This window comes from Cuculus canorus, chromosome 1 (assembly GCF_017976375.1).
Source record: "Cuculus canorus isolate bCucCan1 chromosome 1, bCucCan1.pri, whole genome shotgun sequence".
Lineage (NCBI taxonomy): Eukaryota > Metazoa > Chordata > Aves > Cuculiformes > Cuculidae > Cuculus > Cuculus canorus.
In genome coordinates, this window is record NC_071401.1 from 118,114,580 (window position 1) to 118,142,258 (window position 27,679).

The following is a 27,679-nucleotide window of genomic DNA, read 5'->3' on the forward strand; positions in this document are numbered from 1 at the left end:
TGGCAGCAACTCTGAACTGTTATCAACATTTCTTACATGAGAGATGTGACTATAGTTTCCTTTCAACAGCCAAGTTTTGGGGTTTTGTTTTGGTTTGTTTTATAATGTATTCCCCTTGTGCCTTTGCTTGGACAAATACTGTGTCTAATGTAATTAAAATCAGACTCTATTAGTGTGTATTTAAATTGCTTTCTGTCCCATGTAAAGAGACAGATCTTGGCTCCAGCAGTCTACATTAGTATGTGAGACATTAGACTCTTAAGACCACTGATTAACTGGAAATCAGGTAATGGAGGAAACAAATTGTCATTGCCTTGTAATGAAGGTCTATTGAATGTGTCTTAATCGAAATACACAGATGACTCTAAGGATCAAACCCAGATACGAGTGTGGCGAAGCCTACAGGCTATAGCTAATTTAATGACATACACACGCTTATGGAGTCTTGCTTTGTGATAATGATAAACAGGATGACTTCGGATCTAGTCAGATACTCTTGTACATAATTGCCAGGTAAATATATATGAGTAGGTTTGCCTTGTGGAATTTGCGTATGAGTATGTAACGTGCTTCAGCCTTCTACTTAGAAATCTTTATTTTTGCAAGTACTTCATACTCAAGATTAAGTCTGGGACTTCATGCTACAAAATTGTCAGCTTACTCCAAGATGTATAAAGAGCCTTGTCAACAGCCCTGAAAAAATCACAGCTTTAAGACAGTTGTTATTTGCCACGCCTGGAGCTACATGGGAAATGAGGCAATATAAAAAGTGCAGTACTTGAGGAGATAAATGGTTCATTCTACTAATCGTGCTTTCTGAACAGTACCTGAGAGAACAGGTGACTTGCTGTGCCAAAAACAAGCTTTATAAACTAAAAATAATGTCACCTTGTTTTGATGATGTAGGTGGGTGAGGGTGATACTATTCAGCCACAGTGTTTCATTATAATTACTGATTTAAAAAAAAAAAACCTTGGGAGAGCATGCTAACATGCTCCAAATTCAGCTTTCATCAGAAAGCCCAACGGTGTAAAATGAGCTGTGTCTTTGAAGTTAATATTCACTTACCACACGGTGCCTCCCTACACAAAGGCAATAACTTCTGTATTATGAGGCATTTCTATTGCTTTAATCACCACCTACCGTGTTCTCACTGTTAGTCATTAATTCTAGAGATTAATGGATTTATTAATGCTGTAAACATGTGGGAAATAGTGATAGAATTAGTGTGTTTTCCATGTGTGGGTTTATTAGACCTGAACACAGTATGCGATTTCTATGGTAAAAATGACTGCATGTGAGACTTTCATGTTGCTTGAATGATCATACAGCAGTTTGGCTGTAACATCTCAAATTGTTGAACACTTTCCTAACTGGTAGCAAAGCTGTAGTCCATGATTTAGGGGATCAAAACCTGTTTGGAAACTCTTTTACCCTGGAGTGAAAGGCTTTTATTTGAAACTAGCACTTCCTTGCATGTAGTGTTGCCACAGTAGAGACCCCTATTTTTCTTGAGAGTATGGGTTATGCAAGATGTGTGTGTCATGTATCTTGATGTGACTGTTCATAAACTAACTCACTGCTGGACTGCATCCTGAAATTCAAAACTACCCCAAGAAACAAGTTTCTGGTGTAAAATTAGCTACAGTGCTTAATGTTCTGTGGTTTTTAAGAGCTTGATATACCTTTTGAGCCATGTATTTGTATTGCACCAGTCTGTGCCATGTCTACGCAACCATTAATGCATCATTGAGATTATTGGAGGCTTTGAAAGGTCTGTAAGTCACTGAAGATCCATTTCTTCCTGTTTTTGTGTAATTTGCCATTCCATTTGGTTGTGACCACTTCTAAGTAGGACTGATGAATATGAATCTTATCCAGTACCCCTTACAGACCAGTTCTTTAGTTCAAGGTAAAAAGTTCTTCCTCAACTTCGTTGCCTTTCAGTAGAAATGAACTTTTTAATCTACAACACAAGCAACTATATGGTATGTATTGGTTGTAATGCTCCAAGGCTGATGAAGAAAAAGGACCATAGAGATTATTGAGTCTAAGAACCAAGCCCATGAAGGACTTCCAAGAGGTAAAAGCTAAGGAATTGCTGAGTACAGTAATTTTCTTTACAGCGTCCATTCCTGTGCTTTGGGAGTTGTGCAGCCATATCTTCCATTGGCTACATAATCTGGGCATCTCTGTGTGTTGGTCTGATAAAGACAGTCTTGCAACAATCCATTCAAAAAAAAACCCAAGTGGATGGACTGTTGGAGCAAGGTCTTTGACTGAGATGAGGTGGTATAGTTGTCTTGTAAGCAGAAGATGTGGAAAGGAGTCTGTTGCACCTGGGCATGCAGAGAGATAGAGTAGGGTATGAATCCTAGGCAACTTCTGTGATAGTGCATAGGGAAAAGAAGAGAGGAAGGATTCTGAGTCCTACAGAATTCTAAAAATATTTTCTCTAGATACATGCACATATTCTCTCCCTTTACTTGGGCTGAGCTGGAAACAGCTGGTGTTCTTCCAGACACTGATGAAGCTGAGCGTCAGCACCGTCTGCTTTAGATAAGTTTAATAATGTATAGCTTCGTGGGGAATGGAGCCTAATCTGTTGGGATGCCATGGCAAGCACTGCTAGTGAGGAGGAGCAGCTGCATCTTTTGGGCCTCCTGAGAGGAATGAGATGAACCATCTGAGACAGATTCAGATTGACTCCTGTTTGGTTCTGCAGGCAAGTTGCTCGCACTTTGTAGTTGACTGTTGAAAGCAGCAGAAAGATCTATGGACTTCTGATCACGTCCAGCTCGTAGCTCTGTACCCTTCAAAACTGTCTTTGAAAAATGACCCCTTTATTCAACACAGGAATACAGCAGAAGGAACTTTGTTTCCTACTTGTTTAGTAGAGTACAAGAGTACTTTGAGCTTCCTGAAGTACATGCTAGCAGAAGTCTTGACTAATGAACCAGACAGTGACACTGTTTTTTTAATGAGAATCCTCTGCAGTCACTCCTGCTTCCCATTTTTAATTTGGAGGTTAGAAAGAGAATTGTTTGATCTCTTAAGCACTTTCTGTGTTGAGCACAGGTGGCAGACTTTTGACCTACCTCTCTTGCACCCTGTGTATTACTCTCCTACTGAGGCTAGTCTGTGCAATTAAGTTATTTGTGATCTTAATCTTCCTCAAATGATGGAGATGAAAATTGTTCTCCACAAGATTTCTGCCAATCTTACATGGTGTTAAAATACGCCAGAAATTTCCTGAGGCTACCCAAAAATGCTTTGTCTGAGATGTGTTCCGCCCCTCATTGCCCTGTATTTTTGTCTGTGTTTTCCTTGCTTTTAAAAGCTATCGGAATGGCTGAACAGATTTTTCCAGTGACCCTGTGGCAGGCAGCTGCTCTGTGTGTAGGCAGCTTGAAGACTCTCGTGCATGTAGCTTCCCCCTCATCCCTGCAGGGTTTACTTGGTAGGCATGCTTGTGGTTTGGTCGTTTCAAATGCATAGTCTATACTCCCAACAGCACATGAGCAGTTTAAGGAAAAGGAGATTGCAGATTCTCTAGACTTAAAAAAAAAAAAAAACAAACAAAAAACTCAGTAAAACCAATGCCTGTACTAAGGCAGCATTTTATCTGTCCCTTTCCTTTTTGGGACAAATTCTCTTGATCATTTAATCATAGAACAATTTAGGTTAGAAAAGACCTTTAATATCGTGGAGTCCAGCTGTAAACCTAACACTGTCAATTCCACCACTAAACAGGTGGTAGATACAGTTCGGAGTCATGAGCATCTTTGTTGCCATTACACGTGTTCATAAAGCACTGGTGCTGCGTACTGGCAGGGTACTGGTGTGCTGGTACTTACTGGTGCAAGAAGAGAGAGAGAACAATTCTCTGCCTAGAATAAGCCCTTCTTCCCTAGTTTCAGAAATAGTGCTGCCTTCCTCCCTATGTTCACCAGCACAGGGCTAGTAGCTACAGGTGGGTAATTTTTAGCACATCTGTGGGTTTATCTGCAACACGTTTTTTTAGGGCAGGCCTCCTGCCAGGGTATGTTTCCTGGGGCTCTAAGCTTAAAGGGAGCTGAGAAAACCTGACTTCTGTAAAGATCACATAGGCCAGAGGGCAGCATGCTTCAGCTTCTCACCCTCCTTTAATTTATCTTTACTTGCTTAATGACTGCTCTTCAGAAACATCTTGGAATACTAATGACTCTTGAAATTGCAGAAGAGCTTGCTTAGTAACCAGAGTATTGTTCAGAGTCGTGGACTGATAAGGCTTTGTAAGCTCAAGCTCTTTTGGACTCCGTTCAGAGATCCTGGCTAGGATCTGCCCAAGCTTGCTGTTTTGAAGTGGCTTTTGGGGTCAGCTCCAGGTAAAGCATGCTGTGTTATTTACTTTTGTTCATCCTTGGATGCAGTTAAAAGACAAGCTATGAGTGAAGAATAGAAAATTAGTAGGGGAATTCTAGATCACTGGAGGCTGCAGTGTGTGAGTGCTGGTGCTTTCACATGCTTCTGGTGGGGGGTTCCCATTCGTGGTGCTTAACCTGAGGCAGGGAGAGTGATAGCAGCTATTCCTTTCCCTCTGGATTGAACACCATGTAAGTGGCTGTGTACCCAGCAGGTGTTAAATACATCACTGGAGCTCTTCTGAAACCTGAACTAAGTGCTCTGTTAGCAATTCAACATTAAAAGAATTGAATTTAAAAGTGCTTCAGGCTTGCAAACTACCTCTCGAAATCAAAAAGTCAGGTTGTGTGTCTTTGTGGCAATAAATTGGTACTTTTTCCTCTTTGAGGTTTTCAATCCCAAGTCTCTAAGTGTTGGTTTCACGTACAGAACTAGACATGAACAGTTGGGTTCCAGCCTGGAATAATTTTACGTCCCCCTGAGGTAAAGCCATTTCCTTTACCCAATTCTGTGATTATTTACTGTAGAAAATTGTTCCTGTAAGATTTGTAGAAATTGCGACTGTAAAATAGAAGATCTGTAGTACTGTTCGCAGAAACTAAAGGGAAGTAGTGATGACTGAACTGTAGATACCTCACATAGAAGTGAGCTGTCCTTGTCTCCCTACACAGAACAGTTTCACCCTGGAAAGCTAATCGAATCGGTATTTTATTTTATTTTGGCTTGGGTTTTGACAGCTTTACAGATACACTGGAGTAAAGGACCATGTGAAGTAATTTAATTTTTCTTGCCCTCAGCCTTTTCATTTGTAGGGAAAAAGTCATAGTTCTCAAAAGACGTAGGCAACAAAAGTGGGCAGCTGGCAGTGATGGGCTGCATCTCTGCTAGTGGTGTAGCAATTAGGGGCTTAGTGTCCCGTAACAGTAGGAGTCACCTCCTCTACCATTCCCTTATGCAAGGAACAGCTCCATGGTCCCGTGCACACCGAGCAGTTGGTGCAGTGGTTCACCCTCTTGAGAAGGGAAGTGAGTTGGTTTTGGTAGAAAACAGAGCATTTTCAACTTGGTCGACATGGAAATGTGTACTAGTGCAGAGCTAGAGTTCCGTGGCTGTTGTCCTCATCCCCTTTCATGCTACCACTGCCACCAGCTTCAGTGGTGTGCTCTGCCCTTCTCTTGAGTCTAGCCCTCGCTGCTTGATGTCTTCGGGATTTTCCCCTGGTCCTTTCATGTCTGGGTCCTTTTCTGGTTTTTATATCTCTCTTGGAGGAAGATTTGGTGTTTACTACTGCTGCTGGGTAGGGGCCACTGTGTACAGCCACCTCTGCAGGTTACACTTAACTGGTATTGGGGACTGTAGCATCCTGGTTGAAATCAGGAGGATCCTGGGCTGTTTAACGTTCTCTTTTTCGTATAGTAACAAAACACTGGTGAATTTGAGGTGCAGCAAAGAATGCTAAGTAAAATTTATGTACTTTGTGTATTTAAAGATATAAATTACACCGTCTCTGCTGGGTCTTATGATGCGTTAGCTCTAACCTTGCGTGTTTGGGGGTCTGGTTCTTTATTTGCTGCATATTTCTCAGACTACGCATGTTTTGTCAGTCCCTAAGTATGGCTCACTTAAGCCTGGATGATATAGATAATGTAGACACTATATCATGTGTTGAACTCTGAACATCCTGCTTTTCTCTTGTCATTGACAACTTCTGTATTTCTTCTATAGCAGCTGATATCTAATTTTCTTATGCTAGTACACTGCTGAACTTTTAACCAAATGCTACTGTGTCTTGTCTTTATTATAATAGAGATCTATTTTAGATGAAAATGCTTTATCGATATGAAAAACCTTCCTTTATAATTAGAAAATTCACTAAGCTTTTAATTAATTCAAGTATTGAAGAGGCATTTGGTTTCTGAGTCTATTTTTGGCATTCCTCAGCCACACGACTTTAGTGATTTATAGTGGAAATGCCTATTGAAAACCTCCATAATAAAAATAAAAAAAAAGAAATTAGATTACCTCTGAGACTTTAAAGAACTGTTGAAGAATTTATTAGAACAATGTTAAAATATGCTCTTAAAAAAGGCATATTAGTCTGCAGGTTGAAATGGGATACCTGGGAATTTGGAGTGCTGTACTACTACGATTAATTAAAATGTAGTCAGCTGAAACCTCCACTATAATCAAAATTGGTCCCCAGGGGTTTACCTTCATTACAGTCCTAGTGCAGCCTCCCAGTCCTGACCACTGCTGAGGTAAGTAATTAGTTCAGTTTGAAAAAATAAACAAAAGGATAAAATTACCATGAGAGTACCCAGGATTTATTCTTTTTTCTTGCTGTCCCAGGCTCTGTTTGATAGTATTAATTGCATCTGGCCATTTTTCCTGCTGCCAAAGACAAATAGTGAGAGACAAAGTATCTCTGATTTGAAGGATGTGTTGTTTTCCATACTGTTAAGACTTGGATTATTTTACAATTGCTGTTTTCTATAACTTTGGCTGAGACACTGATCTCCCCTTTGCAGATGTGCTGCCTATCTCACCCCTGTTGTACTGTGGGTAGTGTTCTGCTACAGCGGGATTTCCTTATCAGCAATTCTGCAGTAAATCAAGCAGGAGGAGACTTATGTTTCCCAACAGGGTCTCAAATGAAGTATTCACAGTATGTGAAATCGTACGAGATACCGGAAGACATCTGTCTGATGAGACTGTCTCCAGAGTTGAGACTTCAGGGCCTAGATAAAGCACTGCTTCTGTCTCCTCTATCCCATTTATATTGTGACTCCAGCTTTGTATAGTCTGTCATCGGTTTGTCCTTGAGCTGGATGCAGTAGTGAAACTCTTTCGATAGGGCTAACTCTTATCATTCTCTAGTGACACTCTCCCAGAAGCTACTGAACAGCAAAGCTATGATGAAGAAGCCTTTGAATGTGGCTGTTGATACTGAAACTGGAGAACTGTAACTCCAAATTAAAAGGGATCCCACTGAGCTTTGTCTTTCTGATAGAATGAGTCCCAAGTTTGTTTTTTGTCTTAATGATCTGAATGCAACTGATTTGAATTCTAGAAGAAATTTTTAAAGACACTGATGCTTTTTAAGGGATTAAAGAGCATGACTTCCGTGTCTTTTCTGTCTGAAGTATAATAAACAACTATTATTTTGTTCTACTACAACGCTTTATTCAAGAATCCCATAGCACTTTGCATGTGTTATGTAGGCACCGTTAAGGGGTATTTCTGCATCTTGTTTTGGGCAGTAAGACAGACTGAGATGAAGGAAGTGCTTGTGATTTGCTAAAGGCTAAGCAGTCTACCAGGTGTAGAACTGCATACTCCCAAACTAATGTAACAAAGCACATACATGCACCTGCTTTCCATCTAAATAAATATTGTAGGATTCACTCCTCTGACCATGTGTAGTAGGTAGGTACACAAAGTGCAAAGAAAACACAGCGTATCAACTCATAGGTGGTATGTCCTCGACAGTTGTAAGGTGTGAAACTGCTCACTACATACTGTAGCTTTGCACTTTTAATAATAAAAAGGTCCTCAGTGCTAACAGCTCTTTTTAAGTGACGTGTCACAGGAAAGGAGAGTAGAGAAGCTAGCCATGCCTTCTCCGTTGGTCACTCCATACCCTGCATTAATTGGTGAAAACTGGCATTTCTTCCTTTTGTTTCACTGGTGAGGAGCAAACTTGATGGGAAACCTGGCTTGCATATTTGTGATAGGGCAGAAGAAGTATCTAAAATGAAGGCCGATCAGTGCTCCAAAAGAGATTTGTGAGATTCTTTGCCCACGTTAAGGACCCACTCTCTAGGAAGACTTAAGAAATCTCTGACATAGACTACATTGTCCGCCTCAGACAGCTGGAGGTCAGCTGAAATTTGGTGGTGAGGTAGCAAACACTCGATTTTCCCCCCTTCAAGACTCAAGTTTGCCATTGCAAAAGAATTGAGAAGTCATATTGTTTGAAACTCTGTCTGCTTATCCATATTTAGAAGCTTAGAGCTGTTTTGGCTTCTCAGTGGGCCAGTGCTGGTCGGTGGGTGAAAGAGCAGGGAACTTGCAGCCAATTGTCACGGCTGCTTGAGACAAACAGCATAACAATAGTATGTGCTCAAGCATGCAAGTCCTGATGCGCCATGTCAATCCTTCCTTTTTCTTGTATACTGACATGCTTGTCCTGTACCACCTCACTTCCTTCCCAAGTGGGATTTCCTTGTCTTAGTCAGATATTGTGTGAGTGAACATAGGATGATACACATCAAGTTGCATTGGATGACATCTCTAGCCATTAATAAATAAAACATAGCAACAGGAAGAATGGCTGCCACTCATTTTCAATTTGAATTGACTGTTCTGCATTGTATTTGTACATGATTTTTAAATTGTCTCCTTAGGGAGAGTAGCTAAAACATTTCGTATTAATTTGGGGATCATTTTACATTCTTTTCATCCTTTTCTCTTCTATTTTTCTGTGATATTATTAGTGATTATGAAAACTGTGTGAGTACTGTGTTATAAAGTGTTATAAATGCTGGGTTTTTTTTTAAATGTTATTTGCATGCTAGAGATTGGACACTGTTGTCCCATTCAAGTGAATGTCTGAGGAACAGTTTAGTATACTAAAAAATTGATTATGAGTGAAAAATGGAAGAGTTCACTTCCAAGGATTTATTTTAACATGACTGTGTTTAGCCCAAGGTTCATTTTATGTAAAATTCTAATTTACAGTTTTGCAGCTGTGCGTATGCACTTTCACTCTCTGACGTTTGAGACAAAAGAGTTCAGTGTTGCTGGATGACTTTCTGTGGCGTTTTGGCCCCAGTAGTCACCACTGTGAATTTGCTGTGATTGAAAGAATTCAGGCTTACGTAATGGAAGGCAAGAAATTTGTGTTAGAGTTTTGTATAACCCCAGCTTGAACTATTTCTCTCTGCATGACTATGTCACGTTGTATAGGTGGGATTTTCATTAGGAATTGTTTTAAAGTTAACTGCCTTCATCTTCAAAGAAGTATACTCATACAATCTATCCTTGCATATAATCCCTTTCCTTGGCAGATGTCACAGAGCAGCAGAAAGTCATGCATACAGCATTCATAGAGTAGCTGCTTTAGCAAAATACTATAATTGCTGTGCTATTGCTTTCCCAGGGTCCGAGCTCCTGCTGAGCTCCCTTGAGAATGCAAAGGTCTTTATTCCTCTCTTGTGAGACCTGATCTGGAGTATTGTGTCCAGTTCTGGAATCCTCAACATAAGAAGAGTATGGAACTGTTGGAACAGGTCTAGAGGAGGGCTACAAAGATGATCAGAGGGCTGGAGCACCTCCCATATGAGGACAGGCTGAGAGAGTTGGGGTTGTTCAGCCTGGAGTAGAGAAGGCTCTGAGGAGCGTGTACGTGAAGGGGGCTACAGGAAAGCTGAGGAGGGACTGTTTACAGAGGCTTGTGGTGATAGGACGAGGGGCAATGGGTATAAACTGGAGAGGGGCAGATTTAGACTAGACATAAGGAAGAATTTCTTCACCATGAGAGTGGTGAGGCACTGGCACAGGTTGCCTAGGGAGGTTGTGGCTGCCCCATCCCTGAAGGTGTTCAAGGACAGGTTGGGTGGGGCTCTGAGCAGCCTGGTCTGGTGGGAGGTGTCCCTGCCCATGGCAGGGGATTGGAACTAGATGATCTTTAAGGTCCCTTCCATCACAAACTATTCTATGATTCTGTGAGCATGTCATGTATCTCTGTTACCATAAGAAATGCGTGCCTGGCTGAAGCACTCTATTTTAGCTTATATCTGTAGCTGCTACTAAATATGGAGTTGGGAACAGCTTCCTGAAAATGAAAAAAAAAATCTGTACAGGTGGGCAGCTTTATGTCTTCTAATTTTTTAACACTTTTGAAAGCATAATTTCGAGTTATAGATAATCACCGCTGCTCTAGGTATATGCATGCTGTCTCATACCCCTGTGCACTGTTTTGTAACATTCCAGGTAAACTACTTCCAATTTTTTTATTTCATACTCTTCACCATTTTTAGGCAAAGCTGTCATAGTTGCTCTCTATTTCATCCCCCGAAACTGAAAGTCCATGTAAAATAAATGCATTTTTCAAAGGAGATGCTTCCACACCTGGGTGGAAGTGTGGATCTGCTGGAGGGTAGGGAGGCTCTGCAAAGGGATCTGAACAGGCTGGACCGCTGGGCTGAGACCAATGGGATGAGGTTCAACAAGGCCAAATGCCGGGTCCTGCACTTGGGGCACAACAACCCTATGCAGTGCTACAGACTGGGGGAAGAGTGGCTGGAGAGCTGCACGGAGGAGAGGGACCTGGGGGTGTTGGTTGACAGCCGACTGAACATGAGCCAGCAGTGTGCCCAGGTGGCCAAGAGGGCCAATGGCATCTTGGCTTGTATCAGAAACGGTGTGACCAGCAGGTCCAGGGAGGTTATTCTCCCTCTGTACTCGGCACTGGTGAGACCACACCTTGAGTATTGTGTTCAATTGTGGGCCCCTCACCACAAGAAGGACGTTGAGGCTCTGGAGCGTGTCCAGAGAAGAGCAATGAAGATGGTGGGTGAGGGGGCTGGAGAACAAGTCTTATTGAGGAGCGGCTGAGAGAGCTGGGGTTGTTTAGCCTGGAGAAGAGGAGGCTGAGGGGAGACCTTATTACTGTCTACAACTCCCTGAAAGGAGGTTGTGGAGAGGAGGGAGCTGGCCTCTTCTCCCAAGCGACAGAGGACAGGACAAGGGGGAATGGCCTCAAGCTGTGCCAGGCGAGGTTCAGGCTGGATATCAGAAAAAAATTCTTCATGGAAAAAGTCATCGGGCACTGGAACAGGCTGCCCAGGGAGGTGGTTGAGTCACCATCCCTAGAGGTGTTTAAAGGACGGGTGGATGAAGTGCTTAGGGACGTGGTTTAATGGAGTGATAGGAACGGTTGGACTCGATGATCCAGTGAGTCCTTTCCAATGTGGTGATTCTGTGAGTCTATGATTCTATGATCTTAGCCTAAAATACTATGTTTTGCTCTTAATGGATAGAGTAGATCTCTACCCCTTGCAACTTTGTAATTTGTCGGTATGCAACTGTGTATGTGTGTGTACATTTGTGTGACTGCAAGAGGGAGATGCAGATGTGACCGAGGGAGAGCAGGCTGCATCTGCTATGTCCTCAGTTGCGCTGGTGGTCGATGTCTGAGGTCGGGTGTGGTCGCTCCTTCTGCTTCCCCATTCTGGGCTCTGGGAAGACCTCAGGTTCCTGTTTTTATGCAGAGGCTGTGCACAGCGGACTTTATCTCATGTGAGTGGGTTCTCTACTAATCCTGAGTAATCACGGAAATAAGCTATGTTCCTGCAGTTTTCACCAGTTTGGAGCTGGCAATTGCAGCTGTGAGGCGGTGTGGTACCACAGGCCTGTAGAGTACATAGATCTTCAAGTAGATCTTTTTTTTCTGTGCCTTATTCTACTTAGATGTGAGCATGAAGCTTTATTGCATTTTGGATAGACAAGAATGAGTTTGCCACAGTTGAAAGCGATATTTTCTAATGCAAAATGTGAAAACCAGTGTAGGACATCTTTCCATTAGTCCCAAAACTGTATCGGACTGAAAGAAAATGCTGACTGCTGAGGATATGCCTCACCCCAGAGCAGACTGATTTCTGTAGCAAGATACCACTGTACCTCTGGTGCACAGAGAGCAAAAAGCAGCAGGGCATCCTATGGAAAAGTTGTTGTTGGGTTTTTTCCTTCCTATTTTTGGGAGATGGATTTGTGAAAGCAGGTCAGACAAAGCTTGGGGCTATGTGTCTTGTTGCGAGTATGAACTTTGATTTCCTTCCCTTTCCCTGTTACCAGTAAGTCCCAAGGGAAAATAATCTTTAGCAGAATGACTACAATTATTTAATTATCTGTTTGCTAACTGTAGCTTGGTGATTTTTCTGTGCCCGTGAGTATCTATTTTTCCTGCACATATTGGGACATCGTCCTCTGTCACTTCGTTCCTGGAAAGTATATTAATGGCAATAATCATGAAAGGTTTTGATAGAGAATTTCCATGCAGAAATCTCTATGATATTTTCACATCAAATGCCCTCTCATGCAGGCATACACAGGGAGAACTGTACCCAAGTACTCTTAGACTGACTGTACTACATGCCCTGCTCACAGTCTCTTCCATCCTCTTTTGGGTGTCTCTGCCTAGGTGATGGCTGTAGCACCAGCTATGCAATGATAATGGCTGTAGGTGGTGTTGAGTCTGAGGTCCCACTGGCTGGCTACAGAACCATGTGCCAATGATGCTGTAGCATCTAACAGAGTCTCTTGCTAAAGGTCCTTGTTTTGGGATAAGTTGAGGCAGACTCTGACTCCCCATAACTCCCCAGCTTGTTTCCATCAGTCCAGTTTATCTGAGGGATAGCAGGGAGGGAGGAAAATCCCAGCACCATTTGTTGTTTGGAGAAATTCCCCGGGCAGGAACATAAACACAGTGAGCAGCAGTAGGGATCTGACTGCTCGTGGGACTTATTCATCCCCCTGGCACTGTTTGGATTTAGCCCCCTGTCTCTGGCCTTGCTTACACCTGTCAGCTGAGTGTGACAGTGCCAATGGGAGGAGTTCGTGAGTGTCCTCTTGGAGCTTCACTTAGCCAACTGGCAGCCCATATCATCAGCCAAACCTCATCTTCCTCCTCATCCACAGCCTGTGGCGGGAAGTTAGTCAATGCATTTTGCCATGCCTGTGTGGATTTCAACCCCATTTGAGCCCCTCCTGATAGAAACAAAGGGTTTCAGTCCTTCTTTTCTGCACTAGGGGAGGAAATAAAGATCCTTTCCTCCTTTTAATTTTCCCCCCAAACCTCCTTTTTTTACCTTCTGTGGTAGTCCCCACTAAGATAGGCGTATCATGACCGTTGAAGGTCGCACCTTAGCAGGATGAAGTCAGCTTATGCTAGTAATGGAACTTTATAATGAAGAGGAGAGAATAGGAGGATCATAGAATCATAGAATCACTAGGTTGGAAAGGACCTCCCGGATCATCGAGTCCAACCATTCCTATCAATCCCTAAACCATGCCCCTCAGCACCTCATCCATCTGTCCTTTAAACACCTCCAGGGAAAGTGACTCAACCCCCTCCCTGGGCAGCCTGTTCCAGTGCCCAATGACCCTTTCCATGAAAAATTTTTTCCTGATGTCAGCCTGAACCTTCCCTGGTGGAGCTTGAGGCTATTCCCCCTTGTCCTGTCCCCTGTCACTTGGGAGAAGAGGCCAGCTCCCTCCTCTCCACAACCTCCTTTCAGGTAGTTGTAGAGAGTAATAAGGTCTCCCTTCAGCCTCCCTGGGAAAGATGTGATGACCCTTCCTTCAAAACACACCAGTCTAAGTCTGCCACTAGGATGCAGCAGTGCTCCTGCCTCCTTGCCAGAGGGTCTTTGTAAATGCTGTATTTGAAGGCTACAGTCACACTCATACTGCTTTGCTTTAAGTCACCTCCCACCTCCCTAGTGTCTTTAATGTTGGTGTGGAAATAACAATTTCACACACAAAAGTGGAGAATAGGTGCCACAGTGTCACAAAACCTATGTTGATTCATTCAGCAATAAATTTAGGCGTAACCTGACCACATAACCTGACCATTTGTTTATTCTTTTTTCTATCTGTGTATAGCAACTGTTTATAAAAGGTTGTTGCCTATAACAGCTTCTTCTTCAACTTCTTGCAACAGAAACCTTCTGGATTAATCTGAATTATCATATGTCACAGCTCAAGGTGGCACCACGGCATGTTGTTTTTATTATTATTTTTTAAAGAGTCTTAGGACTGCTGTGCAGTTATTGTCTGTGAAATGGATTGTTTTACATCCTCCAAATAAACTTGACACTCATGACTTGAGCATAAATTACCAAACAAAAATCAGAAAGAAAGGAAGATCATCTTATATAGAGTTGAGAGTAACCATAATGAAAATTATCTTCAGCAGGTAAGACTTTGGCCACCTGTGATCTCATACTTTTTCAGCCAGATGTATGGCATTGTTTAACTAGCAGATATATTAAGAAGACCTGAACTAAGTGCAGGAATTCAGCCAGTTGTCATGGCTTAGATGAACTCCCAGTGACTTAATGACCTCTTTTGCCCTTTGCTTACTGTTCATCTAGGACCCATCTTCCTTTCTTCAGATGTTTCTGCTGAGACTTTCCATGCTGTTCCTGTTCTGAAGAATATTTTGATCCTGTCACATCGATGTTTGGACCTTTGGGTCAAGTGGTCCTTTTTACCCTGTTTCTTCAGGTTACCATTCCTGTGTGTTTGCCTTGCTGGAAGCCATGTGTCTGTGTCCCAGTGCTAAATCCATGGCTCCAGAGTGTCTTTACGTGACAACAATCTCCTCATGTTGGAGTCCACACAGTATTGTATGTCCATGTGGCCTGAGGTGTATTAGGATCTCCTTACAGATGGGCATGCCGTGCTGTACTCTGTCCAGGCTTTTTCCCCCTTAAGAAGCCCAACAGTTTAAAATGGTGCTGAGGAAAACTGCTCAGCCATATGTGGTTTTAAAAGGAGAAGCAATGCAGGACCAGTGTAAAGCATTCAGTGTGAAGGAGACCAAATTCTTTATGATCCTTAATGCTGCCTGTACTCTGACTGAAGCTCAGCAACTTCTTTGGAACTGTAAAGGGATTTGAGCATGTGTTCATCTATTAATTTTTATTTTTTTATATGTGTGCTATTTGCAGCAAACCCTATATTGCAACCCCGAAGCCATACTTTCACATATTATATAAAATAATGTGAATAAAACATCACTCAGCATATCTAAATGCCCATCTGTACATGTAACCATTATGTATATAGTCACACATCTGGTTTTTTTTCTTACTTTCAGAGTGATCAGTCTATTGATGTAGCTCTGTGTTTTTCACATTAATTTAAACGGGTAAAATCAGACAATGTATATTCTATTGCACAGGCTAATATCCTTTTATATTCCCATTTCCTTTAGATAGTGATAATGAAAATTGATGGGTTGAAATTGAGAATTTCATAATCAAAAAAACCCATTAATGCTGACATGCAGAACTGGTCTAGCAGAAAAAAGGATGTCTGATCTAAGTCATCATCATTTGCTCTCTAATTATGATGACAATACAAAAGCAAAGCAAGCTTACCTTAGCTCGGGAGATTATTTTTTTGCTGTATTCCAGGCAGTGTCCTCTCCTTATTCACTTGAAAAAGGAAAATCCACTTGAATAAAGAAAAATAAATACTAGAAGAGTAAGGGATTTAAAGAGTTCTCATCTGAGCTCCTGATCCACTTGTTTTAGCAAATTGCAAAAACCTTGATCCAGTAGTAGCTCAGAGCGACTTTTCTCTCCCTGTGTGTTCTGTGGGCTGAGAATCTGCAAGAACAGACCTGAGATGGTGCTGCAAGAGAGAGACAGTGGGGAGACCTTGGCACGGAGTTGGACCAAACTCTAAATATAGCCCAACCCACTTTCCGTGCAGTTCTCTTCATACTCTGAAGGCAGATGACCTTGTCAGAAAACTGACCTCCCAGCATGTCACTCTCTACAAAGAGAGGATCTAAGGGAACAGGACTGCAACATAAAAGGACAGAAAAGCAATCAACCATCTGCTTGCAGCAAGTGAGTGTAGGTATGAGCTCTATTTTTATATGGTTGCAACTGATCAAATCGTAATGTGCTCTACTTGATCGTTTAGACAAATGAGCTGCATGCCAGTTCACAAAAGAGCTGTACAGATGAAAGATCGAATTGTAATTGCTAGTCTTAAATAGAGAGCACTGACATTGATGTAAAGCCTGTCACTTTTCCTTCTCTCAAAAAACCTTAATGCAGCAGAGTGTGTAGTATTGTCTTAAAAGCTTCTGTTTGTAAGGAATTATTCTTCCTTTCACTACTCTTATAGTAAGGCTTTTTGGCAAAGTTGAGTTAAATCCACAAATGTATTTTCTGGTACCATGTAAATTTGAGATGCTAGAGTAGCTTGAAAGGGCAACCTGCAATATCAGAGTCTAAACTGCAGAGAAATGTATAGTATATGCAGAGGAGGAAGCAACAGAATAAGAGGCATAGAAACAGAACCCTTGGACTTTAGATAGGGAACTGGTTTTCAACAGATGTTTTATAATTCGGGGAATTTGCTGCTCTAACTCTATGTGGCAACATGTCAGGGTATCTTGTTCTTAACCTGAAGGAGAGTTTAACTTGATACAGTCAACCTAATACTCTGTCAAACAGGAACCTGATACTGTGTCATATGAAGACTCGTGAATAAAAAAAACCTGCAGAAGTCCGAGTGACTCAAAGGGTCTTCTCTCATGTTCTGTGTGAAGACATGTAGGAGAGTTGGGATAAAAGCTTGTTTGCGGTGTTGTTCTTCAATGGGAATATTTGTTGTTGGGGACACATATCTAAGTCTATGCTATATTATGTGCATGCATGCAATTATCAGTATTCAGAGAAGGCCTGAGAAAACATCAGGAGTGTGATAACCTTATGCTGTAGATGTGTATGTCTGCAAAATATGCTTGAGCCAAAAAGGCGAGAATGATATCAATGGTCAGTAGAGTAAGACTGTGTATGTGTGAACAATAATTTGGGCTGCCAAGTTTTTGCAAAGTGTGCTATATATTTTTTCTAATTGAAGCGTACTATTTTTGGCAAGTTCCACTTTGTATTTTTATTATGATCTATTGACCTGATCCACAGGGTCAGCCAGACTCTTTATGTTACCTTTGCAACAAGAACTGCAGCTGTGAGGTACAGCTGGTTCCCAAAACTGTGAGAGAGCAGTAGGAAAATATGAATCTCCTACAGTATTAAGGGAGACATCACATCTGGGACCATACTACATTCCTGGGCAAAGTGTCCTAATAGTCAGACGCAGGCTAAAGCCCACCCATTAAGTAGTTTTATGGTTTAATTCAAGTTCCACTTTACTCCCAGTTTAGCTGTTTCTTCCCCATTAACAAGAATAAATATTTATTAGGAGTGAATATTATAACAAATTAATTATGCTGATGTGTGACTCTGAAGAGAGGACCTGAAAAAGGAAGCAGTCTGCCTCCAGAAAGACTAGTGTTGAGTGATGTACTAGCACTGTGTAAGTAATGAAATTCTAAATGTATGTGATACCAACATCATTAAACCCCAATTGCTTTGTGTTATCTTCGCTCCAGGGTGGTATCTTGATGCAACCCAGACCAACCCAACTAGTTCCAACTCAGCCCAACTCTTTACCCTATGCAGCAAACAGCTGGAGCAGTTTCCGTACACAATAGATTAGTAGCTCTTAGAAAAAGAAGGAATTGAAGTGCTTAATCTGTCCTAAAGCACGGGAATAGTCAGATTTTGCCAGGAGAACTTCTCCTGTATGAAGATTTTGGAGAACAGGTGATTTCTTACTTATACAAGTAATATGCTGTATGACTTTGAAAAGTGTGGAAGAATAATGAAATACAGGGGAATGAGGAACCCAAGTTTCTCTAAAAGCCGCCTTGTTTGCTAATGACACTGCCTATACTGACCTAGCAGGCTGGACAGATTAATTCATCTATGTGATATTGCTGGTATTGTCCAGGCAGAGTGGTCAGTATGCTGTCTATACGGGCCTGGCAGGCTGGACAAATCATAGTACTTTGTCCATGCATAACTGTCATCATGCTCCAGGCAGGCTGGTAAAATTGACCTATGATCCCTTGCTCTGACACAAAATGAGACAGAAGAGGAAATATTCGTTTTGGGGGAGACTTTTATACAGTGATGCTGTTTCTGTGTAAAGGGCAGTAAATGTTGCTTAGCCAAGCCCGGTATTATGAACTTCCTGAGTGGAGGGGAGAAGGCTTTAAGAGTGATTGCATTAGTTCCTCAAAATGGATAGAACTGTATTTTGTTTTGCAGCTTTCTTTAGGATGGCTTTTGCATGAAGTTTCCACACCACCGAATTGGAAATGTAGTAGGGAGTATGGCCCTGGTTAGATCCTAGCTTTTCCTGGGCTCGTAACTTATGTTTTATGGAATGATTTGGGTTTCCAGGGCCCAGGCTGTATCCTCTCTCAGATGTCTCTGTTGCGATTGATAGCTGTTTCAAGACAGCTTTGTGAGGTTCCCCCTCATATGGTCATTCTATAATCAGTATTTGTGAAACTGATTTTTGCCCTAAATCCTAGGCACTTCTAGTTGTTTAAAGATTCCATAGGGTATTTTATAAGGTGACATATGTGAACCATAACGTCACAGCCAATTTCCGAGTTAGTCAGTTGTATTCTGGCTTACCCCATTCCCCTACTTTTCAGAGTTGGAGATTGTCCTTTTGCTATTGTAAACTGTTGCACAGTATTTCTGACGTCCTTTACAGTGGTTTCTAAAGTGACTGTAGGGTATATAATGCCTGGCATCTGTCAAGAGGGGAAGCCCTTTTTACAAGTTTCAGTAGTTAATTTTGTAATGTTCATGCAGTAGATTTGTAAACAACCCAAACTAAGGCTACTTAGAAAGAAAATGATCTACCACTTCCCCGTCTTCCTAGGAATATGCTTTTAATTTGAATTCGGAGATTTAAAGAGAGCATTGGAATTATCATAGAATCACCAGGTTGGAGAAGACCTCTTGGATCATTGAATCCAACCATTCCTATATACCACTAAACCATGTCTCTGAGCACCTTGTCTACCTGTCTTTTAAATAGGATAGTTTTTGAGAGGACAAAAGAAAGAATAATGAGAAGACTGCAGTGATTTGTGGACGTTCTCTGAGCCTTTGCTCCTGGTGTCATTGGTGAAAGGTGCTAGAGCAAACAACAAAACTGGCTTGCCACTCTGCTGATGTATTATCATATTTTCACACTCGGTTGCTCTTGTTTGGCAGGCCCATCATGAAGAAATTAAGTTGCATGGCAAGCATTAAGAGCACATGTCTTATTCAGAACGTGTCAGGTCTTTGTGTTTTCCCTTTGTGTACCATGGGTTTTAAACTGCAGCAACTAAATGAATACTGAGTTCTCCCTTCTTATCTTGGTGATGCTGTTATTCCTTGTTTGAGGCAGTGATAGAATGTCAAGGTCAACCCTTGACTTGCAGAAAATAAAGGTTTTTATCATTAGAAGGAGAGTCGCCAACTACTTTTACACCTGATCAGTCAGTTTCTGTGATTTTTGTAACATGTTTCCATATTATAATGCATTATATAAAAATGAAAAAGTCAAATTATGAATAGTCCTGGGTTGTAGCTGTACTACAAGCTGTGCCTAACCTTTGTCATGTAAAGTTTATTCATCTATGTTTACTTATGTAGAACAGAGGAAATCCTCTTTTTTTACTCTCTGATATGACCTTTATTTTGTTTTTTGGTTCACTCCCAGTCAGCAAGTAAAGATGTGTCAAAAATGAGTTTGGAAGTACCTATTTTGAATATTTAAGTATTAAAAATAAGGGAGCAAGGAAGGGTAATTGATAGAAGTATTCTGTGGGAGATCTTTTGCATGGTAGATAGTTATGTCTGTGTGCTGAAAAATTTTCTGTTGTATCAGAGCATAGTGAAAATTGATGCAATATCACTCCATTCAGACCTGTTCTTTTTTGCTTGAGTGAGCACTGATTTTCATTTAAATTGTCATTCAGTGTAAGAAAGAGGAACCTAAACTTAATATTCTGTCAGCAGATTTATCATATGAAAATATTTTAAGAATATTGTCTTTGCAGTACAATCTATTGCCAATACTTAGAAAACTATTACAGGCAATTCATATGAAATTGTTTGCAAGAAACTCTGGCTTGGCACAGGTTTAGGCTGGATGGACTGGGAAGGGACAAAATTGAAACACTTTTGATTCATTGATAAGATTGTGTCTGTTCTTGCTCAACTACCTTTTGTATGCCTTTCAGGTATGCTTCACAAGTACAGTTTAAAATACCTTTTTTGAAGTACCTTGACAGATAAGGTCTGTAGTTCAAGGCATCCTCACAGATAAGAAAACCTAATGCTATGCTGTAATAGGCCTGTTTTGGAAGAGTCCTTAGTTCATAAGAGATGGGAAGGGAAAAGAGTGCCCAGATGTTGGGGTACCGTGGCTGGTTTTGGATGATGAAGCACCCGCACCACACATAATTACCATGGAAATATCTCAGCCCAGGCAGGAAGGCAGCTCTGTTCTCCAATGCACCAGGCTTTCTCCCCAGGAGAAAGGGACAGTAACTAACTAGTAGTCATCTGCAGCAGAGCTTCACTTGCAACTTCTTACCTCTTAGTGACAATAACAGGTACCACTTCATTGATAGTTTTTCCTCTTTAGTTACAAATGATCAAAATACCCAAATATTTTAAGGCTTTCATTTGAGTCCTGACCCTGGTGAAAAACTTCATCGATGTTTTGAAACAGCACTGTGCTGAGCCATGATCTTATTCTCCCTTGCATCAAAGAGTTCCACAGAGCTGTAATGTCCTTTGGTGCAATTAAAAATTTGTTTTAATTTCCTGTCAGTATGTATGTTGTCTTACTGATTTTTAAGACTGAATCTTGAGTTACTGTACTGTTTAAAATGATTTAGCTAATCCATATTCAAGGAGGTAAGGGCATGATTTATTTTTTTCTGTAATCTGTCATCTGGATTTCTCAGTCATGCAACTGCAGATGATGTATGCTTGTGAAGAGGAGAATTATTTATCTTTCTAGGGGTGGCAGCGGACCCATTCTAATTTAGAATCAGAATTTAGTCAGAGCAATTTGAGAAATGAAGAGGGTACTGACACTGTTGTTGCTATTTTTGATGCAATGGTTATGTGGTGACCTTCTCCAAGGACAGATCACTTCTGTAACTAACATTTTATCTTGTTTACGAGCAATTTCTAAAGTATTATCATGGTAAATAGCCAACAACTGGTTTGAAGAAGCACATTAATAATAAAATTTGCATTCTTAGCCATTCCATGTGGCTGGTCTGGAGATCCTCAAATGATCTTCATAGCTATTGCTTGGCCAGTTGGCTTTACACCATAGGCTCCAGGGTGTCTGAGCTTATCTGAGTTAGGCTTCTCAATGGGAAAATTCAAAGCTGTCCATTACCTACAGAGAGGGAATTTAGAGGATTGTCCTGGTAGACATCAAAGGGATCCTTCTTTCAGGATTAGCAGTGCTGCTGACACACAGCTGAGTGGTTTGGGATCTGTCCAGGACCTGGATTGAACTGCTGCTTGCCTGTTGCCACTGTGCACAACTGGCTTCCATGCCTGCTTCTCCCACGGCTGCACAGAACCTTTCCCTTTTTTTAGGGAAGCAGGTTGGGCTTGGAACGCACCAAAACACTTAAAAGGTTAATCCTTTTTTTCTTAGTTAATCAGCCCCCCAAGCCAGGCCTGTTTCTTTTGAAACACATCATCTGTTCCTTGGAATACTGGTGGACAGCACAGCAGGACCCGCCTGAGGTGCCTTGATGAGCAGTACCATAGTGGTATGTTAAAATTCTGTCATCACTACTTTTAGCCCACTTACTGTGATGAACACAACCGTGGCGGCAAGGGGAGGCTTCTGAGCTGAGCAAGGTTAAACAGCAACCTGGGAGCCAATTTTGCTGACTGCTGTTAAATTGTACAGAAAATTAATTGACCTTGTACTGTGTGAACTTGATGGGACATTCAAGGGAGATGCAATGGGAGACATTCAAAGTAGCACGTTGATATTAAGATTACTGAATCTGATTCACTGAAGAATTAGGGCAGTTTTTAATGGCAAAACTATGAGAATAATAAGGAAGTCTGACTTCAGTTTTATTCTTTTCCCTGACTCCTCTCTCTTCCCTTCTTCACAAAGAAAAGGAATCTAAAATGTCAATTAAAAAAAAAATCTCGATGTGCCCAACACACTTGGCACTTTACTCAGTATCAAATATTTTTCAATCTACTGAATTTAAAGCTGGGAGGCCTGGGAATTATTTTTGCCCCAGATTAATGAACACAAATCAGTACTGCTTAATCAAGCGATCAATAAAGACAGCTGCAAGGCAGCCTGAATTTAATCCATCATAGCATGCCCAAATTGAATGAAGTATGCCCACCTACAGAGTAATGACAAGCACATGCTTTCTTGTAACACATCTAAAACTAGAAAGAGAACATAACAAATATAAAACCTATTTCCACAGTGTACAAGGGTTTTTGTTAAAAATCAGAAATACTTAAAAATACTTACTTACAGTCTTTTTCCCAATATCAGGCAATTTTAGAATAGTCAGAGGAGGATGGAAGTAAGGGGGTTGGGGGGAAGTGAGGACTGGAGGGTAGTAATGAATTAGGTACCAAGTTTGTTTTCATGTAAGTAATTTAGTTTAGTACTGGTATGTAGCCTTGATAGGAGCATAAGGAAGAAAGCAGGGTTTTCTTTTTAGACCTAGAGACTCTTCTGACCTACAGTGTGTCTCTCTCTGACTGTGGGCAGTGCCAGATATGTCAAATAAAATTTCAAGGAATCTCACTGGTGGACACATAAGCCAGGTTCTCTTCATGTTCCATCACAGAGATTAGTTTAGTGGGAAGAAATGAACTTATCCTGTACTGGCCTGTGTCACTGAGGGTCTTCTGGATACCAAGCAGGTGTCTGATCTCACCTAGCTTCCAGATCAAAAAATTAAAACCTAACCCTGGTGGTAATTACTGCCTCTGTTACCTTTGGGCATGTATGCAATAGAATGATTTTTCTATTACAAGTTTCCTCTTTAATTTCACATTTCTTGTTCCTATGTTATGAAGAGTAAGAAGCACTATGCCTCTTTTCTTTCTCAAAAAAAAAACTTCCCTTCTGTTGTTTTCGTTTTTTTCCTGTAATGAACTTCCCATACCTGCTATAATTTCTGTGAGCTTCCTTTGTCTTTACTTCAGTTGTAAGCTGTCTCAAACCACAAGTCGCATTTTCCAAGGAATTTTAAGATTATTTTCTGTTCCTTTTCAGTTGTAGTTTTTCTTTAGTTTGAGGCATTTGGAGATGTGCTGCCAAAAAGAGTGGCACTTTTTCTGTCACCTGTAGTCCTCATAAGAATTAATTATTCATGTTGTGGTCACTATAAATCTTCATTGATTGCGTGTGAGGGTCAGAAGTCTCAGTAGTGGTGAATCAGCTTAGCAAACACGAATTTGTATGTACTAGCTGTTTTATATGAACAAAATTGCTTTCACATCAAAGCACATGTCATTACCTCCTTTATTATTAACTTCTTCTCTGACTTCAAAAATACTAGTATAAATAAGCAAATGTGCATTCTTTATGAACATAGCAGTTAATAAACATGATGATGAAAGGGAACCTGTTAAATTATCTAAATATTAATGTGCTTTTTTTTTACATGCATGTGTATAAACATTCAGACATGTCTATGCATTAATATAGGACTGCATATATTTGGTATACATATTGATGTACTCAGACACGTTTATATATCAATATTAAATTGGAATGAAGGTAGAAACCATTGCGCTGCATGATTTTAAATAGTAATCAATATCACAGATGAGAAAATGTTATTCATATATATGTTTGTGTGCGTGAATTAAGCATAAGTGGCTTTTTCTATTTCGGCGTGGTTCAAAATAAAATCAAATATAAATAATTAATGACTGGGAAGCCTATCAGTATGTGCCACGGTGCTGATGTAATACCAAAGGAAAAAGCATGAAGAGCTGTGGAAGTCATATTTATGTTTCTGTATCGAGAACATTATGTGATCATTCAGATGTCTTTGTTGACCTTGTGGTTGCGTAAGGTCCATGCATCACAGGAAAGCAGATGCAGAAGATCACTATACGGAACAACATCACCCGTTCAGCAGCATATTCTGTCAGCACCTGCCTGCCTGCTCATTTGTACCACAAGGGCGGTGAAAGTCAATGTTGTATTAATCAATTAGGTTCTGCATTTGTGCCAACTTATTATTATAGTAACAAAGGATTTGTGCTCTCCCCTGTTCTGGGAGAGAGGAGTCTTCTGGGAAGGTTGACACCTCAAAGCAGGGCAAACAGTGCTGCTGTGATACAGATGCATTCAGGATCTGGGAGCTGAGTTCTTCTGCATTTAATCGCATCGAGTTATCATTTATTTTGTGAATAACTTCGCTGACATCAAGGTAACTATTTACGGACAAAGGTATAAAGTTTAGTGTGAGCATAGTTGGCAGAGTCTGGACTGTGGTATGTTCATGTGGACAACAAAGTGCTCTCATCGTCACAGGAGTTGACATAGTGTCACAAACAATAACAGCTCAAAACTAGCTGCTGTCTCAACTGAGATATGAGTGTCTGTTTCTGGAACAGATGAAAAGTTTGTCTGTTGTATCAAATAAAGATAGTCAGGTACTGCAGAAAGATGCCCAAATTTGAACTGTTTTCATAGATGTTTGAGTGCAGAGCTGGGCATTGGTTCCCCCTTCTCTTACTAAAAGTAGAGAAGGTCGTTGCATCCCAAAGTGCACTCCAAAACTCAGATGGGCAGCAAACAGGTGCTGCATTGTCCAGCTATTTCAGATCATGGAAACCATTCGTCCAGTTTTAGATTGCTATTGCTAGTAGTGTGTCTTTTAGTTATGAGAAAGAGAAGAGGTTATTTAAAACTTAGACGACTGCTGCTGGCCTTTCAGAGCATGCCAAGTAGGGTTTAAGAAGGAATGCTTAAAGATCAGAGGCAGCTTCCCTTGAATCTCTTTACGCTGTTCTCATTTATTTCCAGTATGAAATAAATATGCTAAGAAAGAGGTGGCTCAGCAATTCAATTCAGTGAGGTATGCACAGATATACTCTGGAATGGGTGCTTAGAGCTCAAGCATGACGAGCAAGAAGGACAAAGAGGTGGTTAGTTCTGATTTCTTTGTACTTCATTCATATAATTGCTCCAGGACTGCAGCTAGGACCCTATGTCTGCAGAGCTGGCATGTGTAAAAGCTGTCACTCCTTCAGTATCTCTGCAATAGGGGCAGAAGAGACAAAAGTCAATGCTGCGTTCTCAAACACAGAAATTTCTCTTCCAAAAAGCAGCACGAGAAATCTACCAGAGAAAGGGTGATAAGAGAGGGAAATAAGCCCATGGTAATGCGTAGTGGTATCACTAAGTTACCAAGTCACCTTTTAAGCTTTCACAAATATGCTAGATGATGTAATTTTTCAGCTTCTTCTAATGACGTACCATATCTGAGATTCCAGAGTGGCTGGAGGACGTAAATGTTCTGTGTCTTTGGAGTGGAATAGGCCAAGGAAGGAGGGATTGGCGTCCAGTGGTAAGCATATGGTGCAGGAGCACTTGGACATCCTTAGGAGAACAGAAAGGAAGAGCTCAGTGCGTTGACACAGATGTCTGAACTGTAAGATAAGGAAGAGATTTGTTAGTCTCCCAGACCTTTAGCTTTCTCTCTCCCCTGTTTAACCTGCTGTCATTTGTTAGGCGGTACAGAACTAGACATATATTTTTTTGTGCATTAATTATAAATTTGTAATAAAGTAAACTCATATCACCATTGTTCTATTAAATTTTTTAAAAAAGCAAACAACAAACAAAAGCCCCATGGACTTACAAATACTCTCTCCTTCTTATTTCTGTGGCCAATAAACTCCCAGAAAACTTTTCACCTTCAGCCAATATTTATGAACACTCCTGAAACAGTAACAGTGATGTTCTAGCAGAAGTGACTGTTATACTGTGGCTCCTCATTCTTCTCGTTTGTGATCCATATGGCAGCTCAAAAGAAGAGTTAATCTACCTTATTTTGTCCATTAGAACAGAGGGGAAAATAGCTATGGAGGCAGCTCATGGAGATCAGCGCCATGTATTTCCTAGTGTACAAGTAAGCCTGAGAGTTAGACTTGTCACTTCCTTTGCTCATGTCCTTTGAGAAATGATCCCAGAATGGCTGGCTACTTAAAGTCCTCTGAGGCTGTCTTAGCACCAGCTTAAGGGGTTCTAACATTCACTGAATGTTAGAGCTAGCCTGTGGTGAAGGGCTGCCAGCAGTGACATCCCTGCTCTTCCCCTGCCACCAGCCCCTCGCCCCATGTGGGATCTAGCACTCTTGTGGTCACAGTCTGTTCAGCTGATGCTTTGGTGGCTGTGCCTGTAAAAAGAAGGAAGCAAATAGGCCAGCTGTGCTGCAGTGTTCATTTGGTGCACAGGTTTGTGCATTTGCTCTAGACCTGGAAAGTGGGAGCTTTTCCATTTACGATTTCAGAATATGTCTTCATCCTGCACTGAGATGCGAACAAGTGCCACCGTTTCTTTTTGGTGTGTGTTTTGGTATGAATTCATTTCATTAACGTGTTTATCAAATCCTCTCACTTAAGATTCTCTTAGTTGTCCTAGGCAGAAAACAAATTCTCTTCTCAGTTGCTGCTGTTTCTAAAGCTTTTGCATTTTGCCAAGAATCTAATCTATATCAAGCAAGATTTCATGACAAATGACATCCAACGTGCTAAAACATTTGCTGATTTTCTTCCTTTTCGAGCTTTCTTAACAGCTGTCACAACCCAATTTCAGGTTGCTGACTGTTACACAAGTTTTTCCAGGTCGGAAGAGGAGTGGGAGTTACAAGATGAAATAAGCCAGTCATAAATATGTACCCCTTTTGTTACCCATTCAGTCACATTAGGATTTTAAAAGCCACAGCCTTGTCCTCATACAACGTATAATGTTGCATCTATGGATGAATAAGATTACTTTTTCCAGTTCATATCATTTTACTTATATTTCTCTTTAATTCTTTGCCATATCTTCCACATATCCTTTCATTTACTTTTTTCCGGTAAGTACCTATTTCAACATGGAATTAGTAAATAGCAGCCATAGTTGATTTTCTCTCTTTCTTATGTTCTCTGGCTCACAACTAGTGACTGCATACATGTAATTTTATCATCCATACTTGGGGATGGGAAGCTTAAGAAATCATACTGTTCCTCTTTATTCAAAATAAAGAACTTAATCTTGAAGCTGTCAATTTACAGCTTCAGAATACAGGATATTGTAACAATGACTAAGTATCTGTTGGGCAGAAATATTCCGTATTCAAAAATATAATTTTTCAGTTTGATGAATGATAATGCTTTTGGCAAGGATCAGGGAAAAGTAATTCAGTCCCTAGAAGAAGATTCTGTATTCAAATACAACACCATAGCACTAATATAGCGCTATTAGAGGGAATGGTTGCTGTGGATATTTTTTTTCCTTAAGGTGTCTGTGTAGATAAAAGAGATGAAGACAAGAATAAGTAGAAACATTTCTTTCAAAACATAAG

General features: G+C 40.8%; 1 protein-coding gene across 5 annotated transcripts in view; it reads left to right on the forward strand.

Moving 5' to 3' along the window:
* CMSS1 (cms1 ribosomal small subunit homolog) overlaps positions 1 to 27,679 on the forward strand; it is a 239,890-nt gene that overhangs the window by 191,566 nt on the left and 20,645 nt on the right. The window contains exon 1 of one of the 5 annotated variants that reach the window (XM_009556952.2): positions 15,830 to 16,059. The exons of the other annotated variants lie outside the window; for them this stretch is intronic. Coding sequence (XP_009555247.1) covers positions 15,963 to 16,059 — 97 coding nt within the window. The 5' untranslated portion in view covers positions 15,830 to 15,962. Of the gene's footprint in view, positions 1 to 15,829; positions 16,060 to 27,679 lie in introns of those variants that run through there. 5 annotated transcript variants of the gene reach the window in all.